The 19,633-nt window shown below is 34.8% G+C and overlaps 3 protein-coding genes across 6 annotated transcripts; 2 read left to right on the top strand and 1 right to left on the bottom strand.

The window, feature by feature from the left end:
- Positions 1–984: 984 nt before the first annotated feature.
- LOC107961373 (WUSCHEL-related homeobox 3) lies at positions 985–2,866 on the top strand. The gene is made up of 2 exons (XM_016897520.2): positions 985–1,525; positions 2,224–2,866. The coding sequence occupies exons 1-2, from the start codon at positions 1,064–1,066 to the stop codon at positions 2,560–2,562; spliced, it is 801 nt and encodes a 266-aa protein (XP_016753009.1). The 5' UTR covers positions 985–1,063; the 3' UTR covers positions 2,563–2,866.
- A 1,152-nt stretch (positions 2,867–4,018) lies between these two features.
- LOC107959068 (uncharacterized) lies at positions 4,019–9,366 on the top strand. Of its 2 annotated transcripts, none has more exons than XM_016895035.2 (4): positions 4,019–4,485; positions 4,601–5,611; positions 5,695–8,752; positions 9,045–9,366. In XM_016895035.2, the coding sequence occupies exons 2-4, from the start codon at positions 4,708–4,710 to the stop codon at positions 9,073–9,075; spliced, it is 3,993 nt and encodes a 1,330-aa protein (XP_016750524.2). In that variant the 5' UTR covers positions 4,019–4,485; positions 4,601–4,707; the 3' UTR covers positions 9,076–9,366. The 2 variants fall into 2 exon arrangements, with proteins under 2 accessions (XP_016750524.2, XP_016750525.2); XM_016895036.2 differs by having other exon boundaries at positions 4,027–4,485; positions 4,601–5,596.
- Positions 9,367–9,939: 573 nt separating this feature from the next.
- On the bottom strand, positions 9,940–16,381 carry LOC107959069 (kinesin-like protein KIN-5D). 3 transcript variants are annotated; one of them, XM_041113238.1, is made up of 23 exons: positions 16,076–16,381; positions 15,502–15,717; positions 15,286–15,415; positions 15,026–15,181; positions 14,435–14,911; positions 14,213–14,310; positions 13,970–14,126; positions 13,719–13,788; positions 13,540–13,616; positions 13,383–13,436; positions 13,224–13,304; positions 13,019–13,130; positions 12,693–12,779; positions 12,433–12,608; positions 12,188–12,349; positions 12,001–12,108; positions 11,756–11,914; positions 11,548–11,631; positions 11,253–11,458; positions 11,036–11,137; positions 10,697–10,806; positions 10,460–10,611; positions 9,940–10,368 (listed from the first exon to the last, which is right to left on the bottom strand). In XM_041113238.1, the coding sequence occupies exons 2-23, from the start codon at positions 15,672–15,674 to the stop codon at positions 10,144–10,146; spliced, it is 3,156 nt and encodes a 1,051-aa protein (XP_040969172.1). In that variant the 5' UTR covers positions 15,675–15,717; positions 16,076–16,381; the 3' UTR covers positions 9,940–10,143. The 3 variants fall into 3 exon arrangements, with proteins under 3 accessions (XP_040969172.1, XP_016750526.2, XP_040969171.1); XM_016895037.2 differs by having other exon boundaries at positions 15,502–15,722; positions 16,148–16,380; XM_041113237.1 differs by having other exon boundaries at positions 15,502–15,722; positions 16,076–16,374.
- Between the last annotated feature and the right edge of the window lie 3,252 nt (positions 16,382–19,633).

The raw sequence follows: 19,633 nt of genomic DNA, 5'->3' as shown, positions 1-19,633 counted from the left end.
ACTTCGACAATGCCTTAAGTTGATACCTGTCATCTTATTATAACATCTACGCATAAAGTAGGAAACTCAATCTCTAAGACCCATGCCCAACTTCTCTTCCCCTATAAATATCCTCTCATCACTGAGATAAGAAAAAAAAAAAACCAAGAAATCTACATGGTACTTACTTTGCAAAAATTCTACCCAGTTTACTCTATCAAAACCTCTAAATTTAGCAACTTTTTTCACATGTGAACAACTTTCCTTCCTACAATATCAACTATAGCCATAAATCACCTTCAACTTTTGCATTGAAACGAATTTCATAATTATAATATTTAAACTTGAATTCGAAAATTTTAGAATGGGTTATTGTAAAGAAAAGAATGCTACAAAATATGTAGGCAATAGCCGCAGCACTTGCAGGCTGCAATTATGGTGGGCCGAAGTAGCTCATGTAAGCAAAGGCAGTCGCTTCAGTGGATCTATATTGAAGTTTATTTGATGGTATTGTGTTGTCTCCGACCAAAATCATTAAAAGTTTTGCAACGCTTAGGTGTGCCTACTTCATCATTATGAATAATAGTATATCGGCATAATCATTGAAGTTTCTCTCGCATTGTAAATGCTATTTTATAGTTTTTTGTTTTTGTTTATTATTTTGACCATAACAATAAATACGATGATACATTCGTGATCTAATTTATTTAAAAATAATATTTGATTTAGAGTTAATATAATGCATCATTAATAATTAACAGAAAAACCATAAAATATTATAATTAATGTTTAAATAAATTTTGATATTTATAAATAATTACACTATTTTTAAGATTCTCTTAGTGTTTAAGCTCAGCTGTGCATTTTATTGAAAACCAACCAACACTTGAATGCCCCTAGCAGGGAAACATCAGCATGACATCCTGCGCTTGTACTTTTGCCACTCTATTAACCGCTCTTCCTTTTCCTGTCTCCCTCTCTCCCTCTCTCTCCATGGATCCTTACTGTCTGTCTTACTCTAATTCTCTAACATTGTGTGTGCACTGCTTGTCTCTCCCTTCTTCGCATCTTTGTCTATTTATACATGTTTTTTGAGAACCCTTTTTCTCAAACCACAAAACTCTCTAATAGAGGGGAAAAGAAAAGACAGATTTGGGAGGATAGGTTCTTGTTTTGTCTCTCTATAATGGCTCCAGCGGGGTCTTCTAGGTGGTGCCCAACACCCCAACAACTTATGATATTAGAAGAGATGTATAGGAGTGGGATTAGAACCCCAAATGCCAACCAAATCCAACAAATCACTTCTCAGCTCTCTTTGTATGGCAAGATTGAAGGCAAGAATGTTTTTTATTGGTTTCAAAACCATAAGGCAAGAGAAAGACTGAGGCTTCGAAAGAAACTTACCAAGCAACTTCAACAACAACAGCAGCTTTATCATCAACTTCAACATAACCCCCATTTTCTTCACTACTTAGACTCTCCCGCCTCTCCTGCTTTTCAACATCTTTCTTGTTATAACCCTGCCTCCGCCAATCTTTTTCCTCAGGTAAAAAAAAAAAGGAGGAGAATAAATGAAAAAAAAAATAGAATATTTATTTTAATATTTTATTTTGTTTCCAATATTGGTTAAATTAGAAGATCGAACAAAGCAATAGTACATTTTTTCCTGTGAAAACCATCTTTCAAATTTTTGGAATAGTTAACTGTCGTATATAGCTGCTTTTCATCTTCAGAATTGTCCATGAAGAATATTATCTCATTAGTTTGGTCGTCCTTTCATTTTATACGATAAACGAATCTCCGATAATACTAAGTTTTTAAAATATATTTTTACTACTAATTGAAACTAATGAGAGCTATACTGTTTCATGCAGGAAGATATAAAATTAGTATTTGAAGAAAGATCTTGCAATTAAACTTTAAAAGATTAAACTTTGGGGTTCCTTTAACAGGCAGGAAATATTAATATCCAAAGTTCAGATATATCTCCACACGAGTTTCTATATATATATACATTCATGTACTTGTTTTTAATACTTCAGTGACACTCAAAAATCAAAGTCGTCTGCTACCATTAGCTTTTAATTTTGAATGACAAATGTATATATATATTTTAAAATGAACTCTTATTTCAATAAATATAACTGGTCTGGTCCCCTTTGTTTCTTGACTCTCTTCTCCGGTGCTTATTAATATTTGGTATGGCCAAAACGACTGAGTTTTCAGCTTTTATTTATGTTGCAGGCAGGGATTCATGATGAAGGAGGAAAGCAAGTGACGAACTATACGTGGAATATTGATATCCCAGAAAAAATGGACAAGAACAAGGCCATAATGAGAATGTATGGCAACGATTGGTTGATGATGGTTGATGTGGGGCTACCTTTATCATCATTACCATGCTACTCCATGATCTCCAGGCCGCCCCTTAAAACCCTTGAACTTTTCCCAGTCACTGCTTCAAATCTCAAGGAGGAGTGCAACAACATCAACATCAACAACAACAACATCAACTCTTCCAATTCTCTTTCTTCAGTTTCTTGTAACATCACTCCAGCTAAAGTACCCCTAAGCCTCCCTTAACCCCACCCTCCCGAAAATAAATAAATAAATAAGTAAAAACCCTCTGCTAACTAGGTTGTAACTCGTAACTAGGTTTTAGCTTTTTCTAAAAAAAAGAAAAGAAATTTGGGTCTAATTTTGTTTGTTTTAGTTTTCTTGGGTTTCTTTCAATGCATGTGTTGTAATGTAATTTTAGGATCTTAGAACGAAAAGGATCTGGATTGTCTGGGGAGTAATGTTACATCTAGTACTGCTCCTTTCTTACTGCAGTATAATACTAGTACTATTACTTATTGATAATAATCAGCAGTGAGTATTTTGCCCATTTTCCAGTTCCAATTCCAAATCATTATCACAATTCTAGAAAAAGGTGTTTGTTTCCCTCATTCTATTTCACCTTTTCTAATGTATATCTTAAAACTGGCATGCATGAGATGAAAGCACAATATCAGTGCTTGATGGACATCTAATCACATGGAAAGCAGCTTTTTTTAAAAGTGGACTTGGATCTTTCAGACAAGTCAATACAGTATTCTTAATATATATCAAAACAATATTTAATTTTAAAACTCTTTTTTTTTTGAACTTTTCAAACACAGAAAATTTTCTTCTTCAGTTGTTCTGAGCATTCAATCTACATTATTATTATTATTATATTTTTGGAGTTGAAACAATCTACATTATTTTACAGCTTTAATAAACTATATATGTATCCAGACCAAAATAGGCTATATATTGTATATGTTAAGATCAGGTAAAATAATAATTCAACGTATTAAGTTTAAATGAGTTGGATAAGAAAAAAAAACTGTTTTTTATAGTTATTTGCAAATATAATTCATGTTTAAACTTAAAAGATATAATATATATTTTAATCAGAAAAGATAAGATATATATTATTATCCAAAACACGTAAAAGAATAACTACTCATTTGTACGTAAGAAAGAGAGAGAGAGAGAGAGAGAGAGGATTGGAGGCAATTCAATAAAGCTTGAAAAGAGCAAAACAGTTAATGGAATATTTCCACTTTTACGGACAAAAGGAAATAACTTCAGCCGATATAATTTAATTACTATATAAGAGGCAAGCAACATTGCATGCATTCATGAATGAAAATAAGAAAAAAGCAGCCCCTCGCCTACAATGCATTAAAATCTCACCCCAAGATTTATAGATTTCAACAGCAGTGTCATTTATAAATTAAAGCTGCATTTGTAATTATATATATATTTATGAGAATTTTTAACATTATTTTTTGATTGAAAGTATATTTTTCAATATCCAGTAACATAAAGAAAAAGCCACCTACTATTATTTAATGGATATTAACTGGTTATTTTTCTGTTCCAACAATGGTGATATTAATAATTATTATGGGTTGATTTTTCAATCTAATACTTATTTATTATTTTTTAATAAAATTACTCAATTACTTTTATTGGATTAGAAAAGATAAATACGACGTCGAAGAGGGTAGTAGCGCAAAAAGATGAAGAGAAAGAAGGGGGGGGGCGAGGGGCAGATCCAACGGCCGGAAACTTCCTAAATCATGGGGCACTATCTTCTGTCTTCCTTTGGCATGAACTCAACTCAACTCACTGAGTTGATGATTACAGTCGAGTCACACCCTCTGTCCTTTCCACTCACTTTCTTTCTTTCTTTCTTCCTCTACCTCCCCGCCCCTTCTGCCCTTTTTCGTCATTTCTCCTCTAATCCCCATCCGACGTCTCCCATCCTTCCACGTCACCACCGTCTTCTTCATCCTCCCTTCCCTTGCCCCATCTCTTTCTATTTTTATTTACCCCCCTTTAGGGTTTCTCAGATTTAACCAAATTCTCTGTTTTCCCCCATCCTTATTTTTCTCAAATTATAAAAGAACAAACCTTCAAATCTCCAATTCCTTGACTCTCTCAATTTTTGCAGCAGATATTCTTCCTACCGAGGTATTTTTCTTCTTCAATTTTGTTTCATTCTTATTTATTTTATTGTATTCGTTTTCAATTCTGTTTTTTAGTTTCAATATTTGTGAATTTCTTTTATTTATTTGTTTTCTGTTAGGGTTTCGATGAATTGGCGCTCTATTCCGTAATGCGCAAAATAAAATTTTCAATTTAAGTTTTGTAGAATTGAGGATTAGATTTTTCGTTCGTTTGGTGGTTTATGTTATGATGGCGATTGAGAAGAATAACTTCAAAGTTTCACGGTTTGATTCGGAGTTCTCGTATGGTAGTAGAGAGACGACTGTGTCGAGTGATGAGGATGAGCTTCAACGACAAAGCTCAGCTGTTGATTCTGATGGCGATGATGATGATGATGATGAATTTGATGATGCTGATTCAGGAGCAGGTTCGGATGACTTTGATTTATTGGAATTAGGAGAAACGGGGGCTGAATTCTGCCAAGTTGGGAACTTGACTTGTTCTGTTCCTTTCGAGTTGTACGATCTACCTGGATTGGAAGATATTTTGTCTCTTGATGTGTGGAATGAGTGTTTAAGTGATGAGGAGCGGTTTAGCCTTACTAAATTTTTGCCCGATGTGGATCAGGATACATTTATGCGGACTTTGAATGACCTTCTTAAGGGTGATAATTTTCATTTTGGGAGTCCTATAAAGAAGTTGTTTGATATGTTGAAAGGAGGCTTATGTGAGCCAAGGGTCGCACTTTATCGGGAAGGTTTGAATTTCTTTCAGAAGCGACAGCATTACCATCATTTGAGGAAGCATCAGAATAATATGGTTGCCAATCTTTGTCAAATAAGGGATGCTTGGCTTAAGTGCAGGGGATACGGTATCGAGGAGCGGCTTCGTGTTTTGAACATTATGAGAAGTCAGAAGAGTTTGATGTATGACAAATTCAAAGATGAGGATTCTGAATCCTCCAAAAGAGAGGATTTGAATGATGGATTGTGGAGCAAAAAGGAGAAGGACAGGAAAGCTTCACAGAAAAAGGCACGCTACTCGGGCTATGGGGTTGAACCGAATTTAGAATTCATTTCCCGAGGACAGCTGATGGCTTTGGAACCAGCAAAATATGGGAAGCAGAATCCAAAAGGTATGCTTAAGACAGGTGGGTCAATTTTTCCTTTTACAAAAGATTAACCTGCTTTTACCCTAGTTTGAATATGAACTCTGAGCCATATGGTTTTCCAGGAACTCTTCCTCGACAGAAATATGAGTCAGGGGCTGTCCTCAGGTCTAGGGATTGGATGAGGTTAGATGATGATGCCGAAGACCCAATGTTCGGAGCAGGTATTCGAAGAGACCGAAATGTTGTGCGTGATAGCATTATGGGAAAATCTGGTTCATTGAGAACAGGGAAAAAGTATGAAAGACCGGAAGAATTTGCTGGTGATAGTTCTGCGGCTTTGCCTTTGTCTTCAAAGCATGACTTGCAGGCCTATGGTAGGAACAGGGATATGAATAAATTGTCAGAGGCAAAAATGTATACTTCAAAGCCTCCTAACAGGACATCTGATGATTTGCCCAAGAAGGTCAAGTATTCTGAAAACCATCTGCAATTTGCTGTTGGAAAACAAATTAAGTCTTCGAAGGGCCGAACTCCTCCATTTCCATTGAAAGGGAGTCGAGTTGACTTATCTGAATGTGCTGAAATGTTTTGTCAAAATAAGAACCATGGAGAAGATATCTCTGTGGATTCTTCAGTTAGATCTGATGATTGGAATGTTAGGAGCAAGAAATGGAAAACAGGACGAGATTCTCCAGATGTCAGTTTTAAATCTTATAAAGTTTCTTCACCACTGATGAATGATCGAATCCTGCAGTCTGACAGTAGAACAAAACCTTTGCAGGAGAAGACCAGAGCGAACTATGTGCAAAAGAGAGGCCCTGTTTCCAAAGGCAGTAGAGCGTTTATTAGAAATGAAGAAACAGAATCCGGCTCATCTGAGCAATTTGATAATGACGAGGATAGCAATCCTCTAATGAGAAGCAAATTGGCATACCCTACGGGTATCATAAAAGATTCTCAGTTGTCTTCATTGAAGTCCGGTGTAGATTCTAAAAAGACCAAATCTTTGAAGAAAAATTCTATGGAGGATGGATGGACTGTTGATGGAATCACTCACTTCTCCAAGAAGAGCTTTAGGGAAGATGTGCATGTGCCTGGAGTAGAAAACTACTATTTTAAAGGAAAACAGAAGGGCAAGATGAGTGAAAGCCCCTTGCTTAACTCTACTTCTAGATTAATGGACGAGGTTGATAGGAAACAAGTTTACAAGTTGGGTAAAAGTGCCCAGTTACGAGGGGAACCTGGTAACGGGTTACACAAGTCCTCATCGAGGGTCTACCCTACTGACAAAAGGCAGAAAGGTGAACTCGCCTATGATCATTCTACGTCTCAGTCAAATTATCTGCGTGATTATCTTGTTGATGAGGAGGATGCTTTACCTGTGACACTCTCGTTAGCTGATGAAAATAACCCGGGTAGAAATACGAAGAAAGGTCAGAGCATTGAAGCATATGATCGCTGTGAAAAATCCGAAGCTTCATTACGAGGGTGCAACAAAGGGACAAAGAAAAGGAAGGGGAAGGAGTATGTGGCACATGTTGATAGAAGGGGCGAAGATGGTAACCTGCAGTCTAACCTTGAGCAGCAAATCGATGATTCCCTTTTCTTGAAGAAAAAGGGAAAGCGAAAACTGGAGGCTGATATTAGTGCTTCTGATATGGAAGCTTCTGAACCACATGGTGCAGAATTAGGAGCCATAGATGTGGAGATAGAAACCAAACCACAGAAAAAGCCATTTATTTTGATCACCCCCACAGTTCATACTGGTTTCTCGTTCTCAATTATACATCTTCTTTCTGCAGTTCGCTTGGCAATGATTACACCACTTCCAGAAGACTCCTTAGAGGTTAGCAAGCCTAGAGAAGAGCAAAATGGAAAGCAGGAAGGTGGCGCGAATGGAGTTCTTTCTTGTGAAAATGCAGTTAGCAATGATTTGGACCATCCTGTGCAAGCAAGTGCGCTTTCTCTAACTGTTCATGAGATTGTTAGTCGGGTGGCGGCGAATCCTGGGGATCCATGTATCCTTGAGACACAAGAGCCGCTTCAAGATTTAGTTCGGGGAGTTCTGAAAATTTTCTCATCAAAAACAGCACCTTTGGGAGCAAAAGGCTGGAAGGCACTTGTTGCCTATGAGAAGTCCACAAAAGGTTGGTCTTGGGTTGGTCCTGTTATGCATAGCTCAAATGATCATGAGACTATTGAGGAGGTAACATCACCCGAAGCCTGGGGTCTGCCACCGAAAATGCTTGTCAAGTTAGTTGATTCATTTGCCAATTGGCTGAAAAATGGTCAGGAGACTCTCCAGCTATTAGGGAGTCTTCCTGCACCACCGCTTGAATTGATGCAAGCCAATTTAGATGAGAAAGAAAGGTTCAGAGACCTAAGAGCTCAGAAGAGCCTTAGCACCATTAGTCCAAGTTCTGAAGAAGTGAGAGCTTATTTCCGTAGGGAGGAGCTTCTTAGATATTCTATTCCTGACAGGGCCTTCTCTTACACGGCTGCTGATGGCAAAAAATCTATAGTTGCTCCCTTGCGAAGGTGTGGAGGTAAACCAACTTCAAAGGCTCGAGATCATTTTATGCTGAAACGTGACCGGCCACCACATGTTACAATTCTTTGTATTGTGAGAGATGCAGCTGCCAGATTGCCTGGAAGTATCGGCACCCGTGCAGATGTTTGTACTTTGATAAGAGACTCCCAGTACATTGTCGAAGAAGTTTCTGATGCACAAGTTAACCAGGTTGTTAGCGGGGCCTTAGACCGTTTGCATTACGAACGAGATCCTTGTGTACAATTTGATGGAGAGAGGAAATTGTGGGTTTATTTGCATAGAGAAAGAGAAGAAGAGGATTTTGAGGATGATGGTACTTCATCTACTAAGAAATGGAAGAGGCAGAAAAAAGATGCTGCTGAGCAACCTGATCAAGGAGCCGTAACTGTGGCTTTTCATGGGACTGGGGATCAATCAGGAGATTTGGTCTCTGATCTTAATGTCGAGCCTCCATGCTGTGATAAAAAGATGGAGACAGATTCCCATAATACACAAAACGTGGAGGATAATGTTGACACCAGTCATGGGTCTGAGCAAGGTAACACCCAACAACATGGTCATCCTGTGCAAGAAAGCAAATTGCTATGTCAAGAAAATTCCACTAATGAAGATTTTGATCAACATTTCAGGTAGTTTTTTATTAAGTATATACGGTGCATAAACTTTTTGTTTGTTAGTTGTTTGAACTTATAAATCTCTTTAACCAGATGAGGCTTCAGAGGGTAACAATGATCCTGTTCTCACCATTTTCACCTCTCTGAATATTTTATTATTTTTAGTATATGAACATTTGTAATTATGAATTTTGTAGACATTTTAGAGGGCTGCATTTAACCCTGTTAATAATAGTTATGGGATTCTCTTCTGTGCTGTCTTTTTTACTGTACTTGTATAATTTCTGACAAAGGGAAACACCGGCAGTTTTGCAGGTCAGAGTCCACCAAGAGGGTAGAAGGTGGTGCGGTTGTCGATCCCATTCAAGGTTTTTGTGTTATACGTTGAAAGGCTTACATGTATAGTGATTTCTAGTCCAAAATGTAGATTAGAAAGTGATCTTCTGAGATATGCCCAAAGAACGGTGCTTCAATACATACAGGTGGATGTTCCATGATTTTTGCGTTTCATAAATATTTTTTGATATCTTATTTTGGTAATTTCAAATATAGCTTATATATGTTCACTGAGCTGATAAAAACATGCTAATTTGGTTCTTGTAATATGCCATATTTTGCATTCCCTAGAATTTGATAGAATTATTACATGCTTTATGTGCTTATTTTTACATAAACTTTCCTGCTTCGAAATTCTCTTTTCTTCCACTTTTTTGTTGAAAAGAAAGACACATGGGTTTTATTATCTGATGGACTAGGAAAGTGTCTGGATGAAGAGAAGCTAGAAAAGTAAGTAAGAAAATTGAAAAAGATAATAAATAAATTAATTTATTCACAAAAACAAAGATTAAGACAGATTCCAATCCTCCTCTTCTTCTTCTTCTTTTTTTTTTTTAAATTTATAAAAAAATATAATGCTAAAATATTACATTATAAGCATAAAATATTAAAATCATATTATATTTTTAACGTTATTGATGAATGTCCGAAACCTTTTTCATCATCCAATTTTGTATCTCTAGAGTTTCTATCTGCCTACCATACAAAGCTTTAATCCTGGTTTTGTTTCTTCTAGATTTTCTATGTTATCTGAATCAGTATTGAGCATATTCAGTTTTTTAACGGCATTCTTTAAAAACTTTTTCATATCTCATATACATGCTTGAATACATGTCCAAAAAAACACAGATAAAGGACAAAAGAGAGAAAAGAAGAGAAGAAAATCTGATTTAGTATGTAAATGTGATAATTTGCTGAATCCAACAAGCAAACAAACAATTAATGAAATACAAGAAAGAAAAAAAAAAAGAGTGGAATGGTTCTGAATCTGTACACACCTTTTGTTCTTAACACTATACTATACTCGGCCTTTGTTTTCTTAAATATGTTTGTTCCTTTCCATCTCACTTTTAGTTTATAGCAGTGAGTGGAACTCTGGAGTCTTTCAAGGCTTGGGCTGCTTCATATGCTGCCAGCATATGTTTTACATCTCCATTCGCTAGTTTTGCAGATTTTGCTTCCCAAAACAACTTCAATAACTCCTCGAATGGAGGAGTTCTGAGTTCGTCAATGGATGAAACACTCGGAAGGTTGAATGACCTCTTCCTTGGAGTCGAACAAGATGGCTTGTCCACCTATGATTTACAAAGATAATAACGTTTTAGTAAGGAATTGTCTGATTTGTCTAAACATAATCGAGTGGGGAAGAGGTTTTAGAGTCTTTACCATGTATTCGTCCTCGAGGCATTGTGAAGCATTCTCTGTAATTTCTACAATCTTGTGGTAGTGACCACTTTTCAGGTCTCTCAAATCGTCACAACAAGGAGATATCATGGAATTCAAGTTCCCACAAGCATCACGGTCAAGTTGTAACGAATCTGCAAGGATTTTTGTTTGATTAGTTTAAGGAAATTCCTAGAAATATCTGATTTTCATTTGTTTTGGACAAATCTAGATACTTACGATCAATGGATGTTAGGCAACTGTTGTTTGCTGTGTCTACGTCTTCAAGAGCAGTGGATACAGCAGAAGAAAATTGATCACGGAATATCCGATTGGCTTCCATCCCTCCACTGGTTGAATAAATAGGAAGAAGAATATCAATGATCTAGATTTGAAAATTTTGAGGTTATGTTACTCAGACATGAGTTAAGTCTGATACGAGGTATGTTACTAAGTTTTCCTATATAGTTAAAGGGTCCTTCCCAGCACACATGTCAGAGATATGGATGTCAAATACTGGGCTTTGAAGAAAAATAAACAGTTGAAATAACAGTTTTGACTTCTGAGGTGGTAGCATACCTAACGATGGAGTCCACAGAATCGACATTTCTCTTTTCTAGGCTAAGAAGGGATTCCTGGGCGTTCCTCCACTGCTGAGCACTCATTTTTGCTTGCTTCAAACTGCACGGCAATTTCGTAGAATGGTCAGTAAAAAAAAAAAAACACATTAAAAGCAGAGATCTGATGCCAGGGAAAAATGTATCTAATGTGTCATCATCACAAAAACAACCGGTACCAGTTTTGGAGAACATCTTCCATGTCTTTCTTTCCACATTCTACAGCAGAAGTATCTTCAACATAGTGGGATTCTGTGCTTTCCATGCGAACATTCCATTCTGTTTTGACAACAGAAGTGGACTCTTGCATGGTAGACATTTCTTTCTGTAGTTCACTGGTTTTGCTCGATGCATTTTCCCGCAGATCATGGACCGCCATTTGGACCTAAAGCAGACAGAAAAAAGGAACTTATTACCCCCAAATCGGTTATCAAGCATCAACAACACACTCCTACAACATATATAAGTCGGTACCAGTTTTTTCTTCCTAGCACTTGAACCTGCTAGCAGCTCTGCAACCTTTTGTAGCAACTGCTTCTCTTCATAAGCAGCACATTCCTACATTATAATACAATGTATTAAATTTAACTGCAACAGGCTTTAGTAAAATGCATATAATATCGACTAAGAACAATAGCCAACCTCAAACTCATATAATATCGAACTAAGAACAATAACCAACCTCAAACTTCTTTTCAAATTCAGACAGCTTGTTGTCATTTACGGCTTGTGCTTCTTCCACGATTTTGGTCAGCTTGGATGCATGCATGTCTAAAGTCGCAAAGAAATTCACTGCTATTTTAGAAATTGCCCTTGCATTATCTACGGCCCTGGAATGTGCCTGTATATTGCATAGAAATAAGTGAATCTACAATCAACAGCTCTCAGTTACAGGTTAGCTGAGACACGAAGCAATCATTTACAAACCTCACGCTGCTGTTGTGCAAATGCAGTTAGCTTCTCTTCTTGCTTGTAAAGACTACTTTGAAGGTCATTAAGTAATGCATCAGCTTCGGAAGCAATTCCTTTGAAGAGCTGAACCATTATAAAATAACTTCATAAGCAGTACAAAAAGAAGGTTCACTTAAAATCTAGCCATCTTAAGACTACTTACGTCTTCCAGGTCACGTGAGTGCTTGGAAACTTCCGAGTTTAGATCACCAAAAGTTGACTTGGAGTTCCCATCAAGCTTTAGAGCTATATCGTCCAAAGCTTTGATTCCCGAACCATATGTGCTCTTCAATTTCCCCAACCTTCCTTGAAGTTCTTCCGTGGCCTTCAGTTATAAACAGGTAAAGCTATTAGAGAACTATAAATCAAGTCATAGAATATGTTCAAAGGTGATGTTTGGAACCATACCTCTGATTTTGTTGATACAAAGGACTGCATATCTTCCTCCATTTCTTTCAGTTGCTGCTCTTGTTGAGTCACAGAAGCTGCCACTGTCTTATGCAAAATTTCAAGCTGCTGGGTCAACTGGGACTGGAACTTTTGGATAAGTGCTTTATTTCCATCCTCAATTTTATCCTTCCTTTCTGAAAACAGACAGCATTTGAAAAGAAACCATTACTTCATAGAACAACCATGCCAAAACAATGTGCACTCTGAAAGATACTAACCGATCTTGGCAAACAAATCTGAGACGTCTGAAGCAGCGTTTTCAAGCTCTTCTCGGAGTTCAAAAGCACGCTCAACAAGCGCTTTCTCTGAAAAATTAGCAATGGGCATATTAGTATTAGAAACTTTCACATAGGCTGGCATGAGTTCAAACTAGAGAAAGACAACCATAAAGATATTATATACATATTTATCATCAGAAAAAACACATTTACATCTCATGAAGACCTTACCTTGTGAAAAGTCATAAAAAACAACCGTTGAGTGAAGAAAATGAAAGAGAAATAAAGTGCCCAAGAATAAAGAAGCAGGTCATATTTCAACTCACCAGATTTAAGGAGATTAGATATTAAAAATTCCTTCTCTTTAATAGTTGCATTTGCTTGTCTATGTTTATCTTCAAGATCAAACAACGCATTTTCAGTTTCCTCCAGTTTTTTCTGAAAAAGTAGGCAAGTTCAGTTCTGTCACAATATGGGAGAAGAAAAGAGCTGCTATGACATTTGTAAGTTGATCGTGCAAAACTGTAATACCTCTGTCTTTCCAAGTTTCTCACTTAAATCTGCAGTCAACATCTGCTGTGAATTGTAGAGTTCCTGAAGCTCAGTAATTTGCTGCACAAAAGTAGAGAAATAAGCTTTGACCTCTAAACCATAGTCAGAAATAAAAGAAACGATTTTGATGAAATGTACCTTCTCTTTAGATTCTGACACAAGTTCCATGCGCTCTATTTTTTCAGCCATAGCCTGAGGTAAAAGTTAACATTTATTAGTAATGCTAATAAATCTAATGCACCATGAAATCGGGACAAACAATTCTACCACTCAATCATATTGTCAGAAATCCAACCTTCTTTTCTGCTTCGTCATGGAGATAGCGATCTCGTGGAATATAAATCCCATTTTTCTCTCTTGCAGCATACACCTCTGATTAAGCGTAAAAAGGGCAGCAAAAATTCATCACATATAAGAACCAATGGATGGGGAAATTAAATATTCTTGACAAAAAATTTAGGAGCAGTCAACTACCTTGCCTTAGCCGATCAATTTCAGAATATAGATCTTTTATTAAAGCAGATTTCATCATCTTCTGGTTAATCTGTAATAATAACAATTCAACTAATTTCAGCATGTTGCCAGTAGGAAAAAAAATAACTTGCTTTATTTTTTTAAAGCAATAACTTGCTATAAAAGAGAAATGGGACAAATTCAGCTTTATAATGCGAAAAAATTTAGGAACAAAAAGCTCAAAAGGTGATCCTGGTGACTAGGACACTGACCTCTGGTTTGTTCTTGATATTCTTGGCACGATGAGCATAATCTAGAGTGCTGAGTGTTTCTTCCAGACAATGGATGGATGGTGAGACTGTGGCGATTATACATGTTTTGGTTTTCCCTCCCAGTGAGTCCCTCAGCAGTCTTGTTAGTTTGCTATCTCTGCCATTTGCAAATTTATTTTATAAATCTTATCCAAAACACGAGCAAGTGCATATGAGAATTTTTCACCTATTGATAATTCATACCTATATGGAACATGACCTGAGTGCTCAACGAGAGCATTGATAACGCGACCAAGAGTGAGCAAGCTTTTATTAATCTCTCCAGCTTCCCTTGCTCTGCCCTGTAAGAGTTAACTTATTTGAGATCGACACATGAAAGCTCTAAATATTCTAACACAGTTAATATCAAATTACAATCTCTGAAACGAAAGAAAATTATATACAATAAGGGTGGTGCTGCAATACCTCTCGCGCCCCAGAACGTGAAATATTCTCGGAACCAGCAAGGTCAACAAGATTTAGCTTTCCACATTTAATCATCTCTTCCCCCTCTGGAGTGCACTCCTTTATGTGGATTGTAATAGAAAATATAGAATGAGATCGACTACTTTGTTTGTTAAGTAGAGTCTCAGCCGTACGCCGTTTAGCAGAACCTTTTTCCAAGATTTTGTAAATTTCATTAGCAGTAGTTACTAGCTCTTCTTCCAGGCCTCTGACAAAAACTCCCCCTTTTCCATCTTCCATAAGGGCAATGGGTTTCTTAGATTTATCATCAATGAATTTTGTAGTTTCCTCTGGTGCCAAAAGATCTGTTATTTCCTCATTGTAAAGCTCTAGAAATGTAACTTTCATACTATATTCAGCACTTTGAGCTTCTAATATATCAAAAATTTGTTTAACAGCTCTGGGAATAACACCAGCGTCACTTGGAAATTCCCCGTTCTGCATAAATCAGAAGTTTCTCTTAGAATTGTAGAATCGAAAGCTAGCCAAAAAAAATGAAATTCATAAATGAATTAGGAAAATTAGGATTAAAATAGAACACAAAAGGTGAACCTTTTTCCTTGCCCCTCCTTCCATTGTGTACGTCTTTCCAGTTCCCGTCTGACCATATGCAAAGATAGTGCAATTGTAACCCTCGAGAACTTCATTCACAATTGGAGAGACAGCCAATTCAAATAACTCCTTTTGCTGAGACGATGGACCAAAGACCTAAAAGAAACAATCCTCCAACATTATAAATCGTCACTCGATATCAAATTCTTCTCTACCTTTCAAATAAAACAAACAAAAAAAGAAAAAAATTGAAATGAAACCTTATCAAAAAGAAAGGTCCTGTCAATTTGCTTATTAGCAATATTCTGTACAGCACAAACTTCTCGTCTACTTTCATTACACGATATCACCACTGGTGTATGTATTCTCATTTCTTCTGCACTCAACGGCCTATGGAAAAAAAATCAAAATTGTATTGATATCATTAATCTTATTTAAATTAAATAACTAATTAAAAATCATGGGGAAAAACTGACCTGCAACGTAAAATGACCTGAACGTTAACGCCCTTATCCTTATCATGTTTGGAGCTTGAATTGGAATCACCCGATCGCAGATCTCGCACCGGTTTATCGTTTGAACGTGGCGTTTGAGATGGAGATAGCGACACAAATCCTCCTCCTCTCCTTTGATGCTGTGAAGATTCCATTGATGAGAGCTTTAACGATTGTGCGATTCAAAGCACTTTGTAACTACACTGAGCCAACTTGGAGTCAGTGAAAATGACGTAGTATTACTTCAAGATATAAATGCATTTATTACATTTCTTTTAATGAATCTGAAAACCTTTCAGTACACCGTGATCGAAGAAAAGCTGAAAGTCATTGAGTTGACACTAATGAATCAATAATTCAGCTATATAAGATCATCACTTTGATAAATATAGAAAGAAAAAATTATTAATAAAAAAAGCAACAAAAATGTTAATGTTTTACATTAGAATTGAAAGAAGAAGCAATTACCTTTTCCAGATTAAAAAAAATGAAAGAAAGAAGGAAAATCAAACAAAATGAGATTGAAATTTATGTATAGATTCGGATCGGAACTAACAGATTTGGAGTTTTTTCCTTTCATAAAAAGAAGAGGAGAATCGGCGACGAAAATTCTTCAGTGAACACTTACAGCGTTTAGAAATGCCGGCGAGTTGAATGGACAATCAAATGGCAACGAATTTAGATAGAGAAGATTTGTTTTATTCCTCTTTTTAAAATAAGCATGAAAGAGCTTGAGAATGAAGAGAGGGAGCCTCAAGCCTGGAGCTTTTTGACGGCGTTAGTATGGTTTGACTGTGATGGGACGGCAATAAGTTCGGAGAAATGTTGAGGTTAACGGCGTTAAAAGGATAATTTCCGACCGTTCTAAATGGAAAAACAAAAGCGAAAAGGGAATAATAAAGGCATTTTGAAAATTTTCGAAAAAAGAAAAACGGATATCGGAGCTTCGGGAATTTGCCTCCCACTTTTCCATATATTACGAGATTACCACTTTTCTAAATCTGAGAGGAAGTTAGTTAAGTATGCAATTAATTAAAGTTTTGCTTTCTTTAATGTTTAATTTAAATATTGAAGATATTGATTGCTATTGGGGCCTGGGAGCCGCTAAGAACCGATGGACCCATTACAAGCTTTTTGTCAGTTCAATCAATCGTTATAGTTTTTTTTTTTTTTTAAATGGGGCAAATTTTGAATTTTAATACCTAATTTTGTCTTGTATTAAATCTTTTTTATTCATGAACCTATTTAGGAGATCTTCGTTTATTTGATTTTTTTTTCAACTTGAATGAAAGAAATTTTGAATTTTGAAATATCAAATTTTGAAAAAATAATAAGTAAAAATTTTCCATGTGAACATGGTGGGCTAAGAAACATTTGTTGAAAATGCCAAAACTAAATAAATTAATATGCTTTTTTTCTCCAAAACTTTTTGAAATTGAACTCATTTGTTACTTAAATATGTCCATTTATAACCACTTTTATTACTTTATTTTAAATCACAATCTCTTAAAAAGTTTAGCAATTTTATTTGAATTTAAGGGAAAATATTTAATATCGATTTAATAATAATGTTAAGGTTTTAGAAATTTAGAAATAAATAAATCATATTTGAATTCTCTGTATATTAAGATTCTATATTTGAATATATTTCAATTATCAAATTATGTTTTATAATAATTATTTAGATGTACTTGTAATTATAAATCAACTTGTAATTTTATTTTATTTTTCAAAAGAAAACCTAAATAAGTGGGGAAATATGAAAAAACTTTAGGTTTTATAGAAAAAAAAAGATGGATATGTCTTTATAAATAAAATAAAATCACTATTTCCTTTTGTTTGTGTTGTTTCCCTTTCTTGGGATAATTAGGTAACTACATTGGTTAGCATTTCAAAAGGAAATATAAGATTTCTTACCTAAATTTCACTCGTTACGCCTTCTTCATGCATGAAACGAAAGCACCAAGCAATCACTGCTATGGAGGGTGAGTGTATTATTTATTTATTAAAGTCGTTTTGGTTTAAAATTGATGGTTTGTTTGCTTGCTTGTTTTTAAACGATTAAAAGAAAAAAAAAATACATAAATCATCATTAAATTTTAAAAATTATAAAATTATCATTAAATTATTTGAAAGTTTTCATTTAAATTATTAGTTTGGTAAAATTGTTATTGCTATTAATTTTTTGGATAATCTATAAAAATAGTCACTTTTGTTTGTCTCAGGTTACATTTTAGTCACTTATGTTTAAATTGTTACGTTTTAGTCACTTATGTTATTATTTTGTTACGAAGTGATCACTCTATCGTTAAGTTTTGTTATCTCTCTAACGGTAATCGTAGGTGGCAGTCCAACTAGATTTTAGGTGCCAACTTAGATTCCTAAATGGGATGAAAATAAAATTTTAATTAAAAAAATTAATTAATTAAAATTTTCAAACCTAAACCTTAACTAAAAAAACTGTTCATCTTCTCTTTTTACTTTTTCTTCTATCTCTTATTTTTTTCAATGGTTTTCTCTTTCATTTGACTGGAAAAACTATTATTAAGATCAAAATAGTTGAAATCAACAATAAGAAAGAATAATCTGGAATACCCACAAAGAGATTGTGAACATGCAAGTTGATTCAGATAAAAAAAATTGATTGAGAAACCAATTATTCAAGAACTGTGAAAGAACTAGAAAATATAATAATTAGGAACAAGAACAGTGAAAGTAACAGCCCTTTTCTGAAAATTTTAAAATTAGCTTGAATGAAACATGTTTCTGGTTGCATTTTATGGGATGTCTGTTTCTGGTTGCATTTTATGGGATGTCTATTGACGCAAAATAAAATACATGTTTACAAACAATTTCAAAAAAAAGAATAAAATATCAAGAATTTTAATTTAGGGTTTTCATTAAACAATAAAAAATCTAATCTTTTGTTTTTCAATACCAAATAAAAGAGATAGAGGAATATAAAAAAGACATACCTGAACCTTCCATTGAATCCACCTTTATGAAGCAGTCAATTTGATTTCAACTATTTTGATCTTAATAATAGTTTTTCCAATCAAATGAGAAAAAAAACCCGTTGAAAAAACGAAGAGATAGAAGAAAAATTAAAAAAGATGATATGAACAGTTTTTTTAGTTAAGGTTTAAGTTTAAAAATTTTAATTAATTAAAAATTTCAATTAAAATTTATTTTTATCCCATTTAGAAATCCAAGTTGTTACTTAAAATCTAGTTGGACTACCACGTAGGATTACCGTTAGAGAGATAACGGAACTTAACGATAGAGTGATCACTTCGTAACAAAATAATAACATAAGTGACTAAAACGTAACATTTCAAACATAAGTGACTAAAATGTAACCTGAGGCAAACAAAAGTGACTATTTTTGTAGATTACCCTAATTTTTTTAGTACGCATTACCTGTACCAATCAAAAGCCCTCATTTCCCTTATTTTTTATAATTTAGTTTTTTTTTCATGAATCAACTATAAACCTCATAAAAACTGCAAACCAAAATCATAACATCTTTCTTTTCTAAACATTGGTCATCAAATCGACTTGAATCTAAAATATGTTATCTACTCGTAAAAGGGTACTGATCCACCTAGTGGCGAAGCCAAGGGGGCTGGCAAGGGCCTCGATCACCCCTAAAATAGAAAATTTGACATTTAGGCCTTCTATAATTTATAAAATTCTAAATTAGTAATAGTAAAATTACACTTTGTACCCCAAAAATAATAAAAATTTGATTTAACCGTTTAAAAATGATAAAGATATACACTATTAAAATAGTGAAATTGTATTTTTACTATCGTAAAATATGCAATTTAATTTTGAGCCCAAAAAAATTTCTTTTTGGCTCTGCCACTGGATTCACCATACCGATTGTTGAATTGTCACTTTGAGCTGACTAATCGGACTTTAAAAAAGAAAACTTAACCACCCAATAGCTTAAAATAAAAACTTTCAAATAGTTTAATAATTTAAATAAAATTTTTTAAAGCTAAATAATTAAAATGTAGCATTACTAATAATTTAGTGATTTTTAGTGTAGTTTACCCATAATTTTTTTTTTCAGAAAGGATTGCTTGCCTTTGCCTAGACAAAGTATTTG

This window comes from Gossypium hirsutum, chromosome A05 (genome assembly GCF_007990345.1).
Source record: "Gossypium hirsutum isolate 1008001.06 chromosome A05, Gossypium_hirsutum_v2.1, whole genome shotgun sequence".
Taxonomy (NCBI): domain Eukaryota; kingdom Viridiplantae; phylum Streptophyta; class Magnoliopsida; order Malvales; family Malvaceae; genus Gossypium; species Gossypium hirsutum.
Note: the sequence above shows the minus strand (reverse complement) of the source record. Positions and strands in the feature narration are given on the sequence as shown.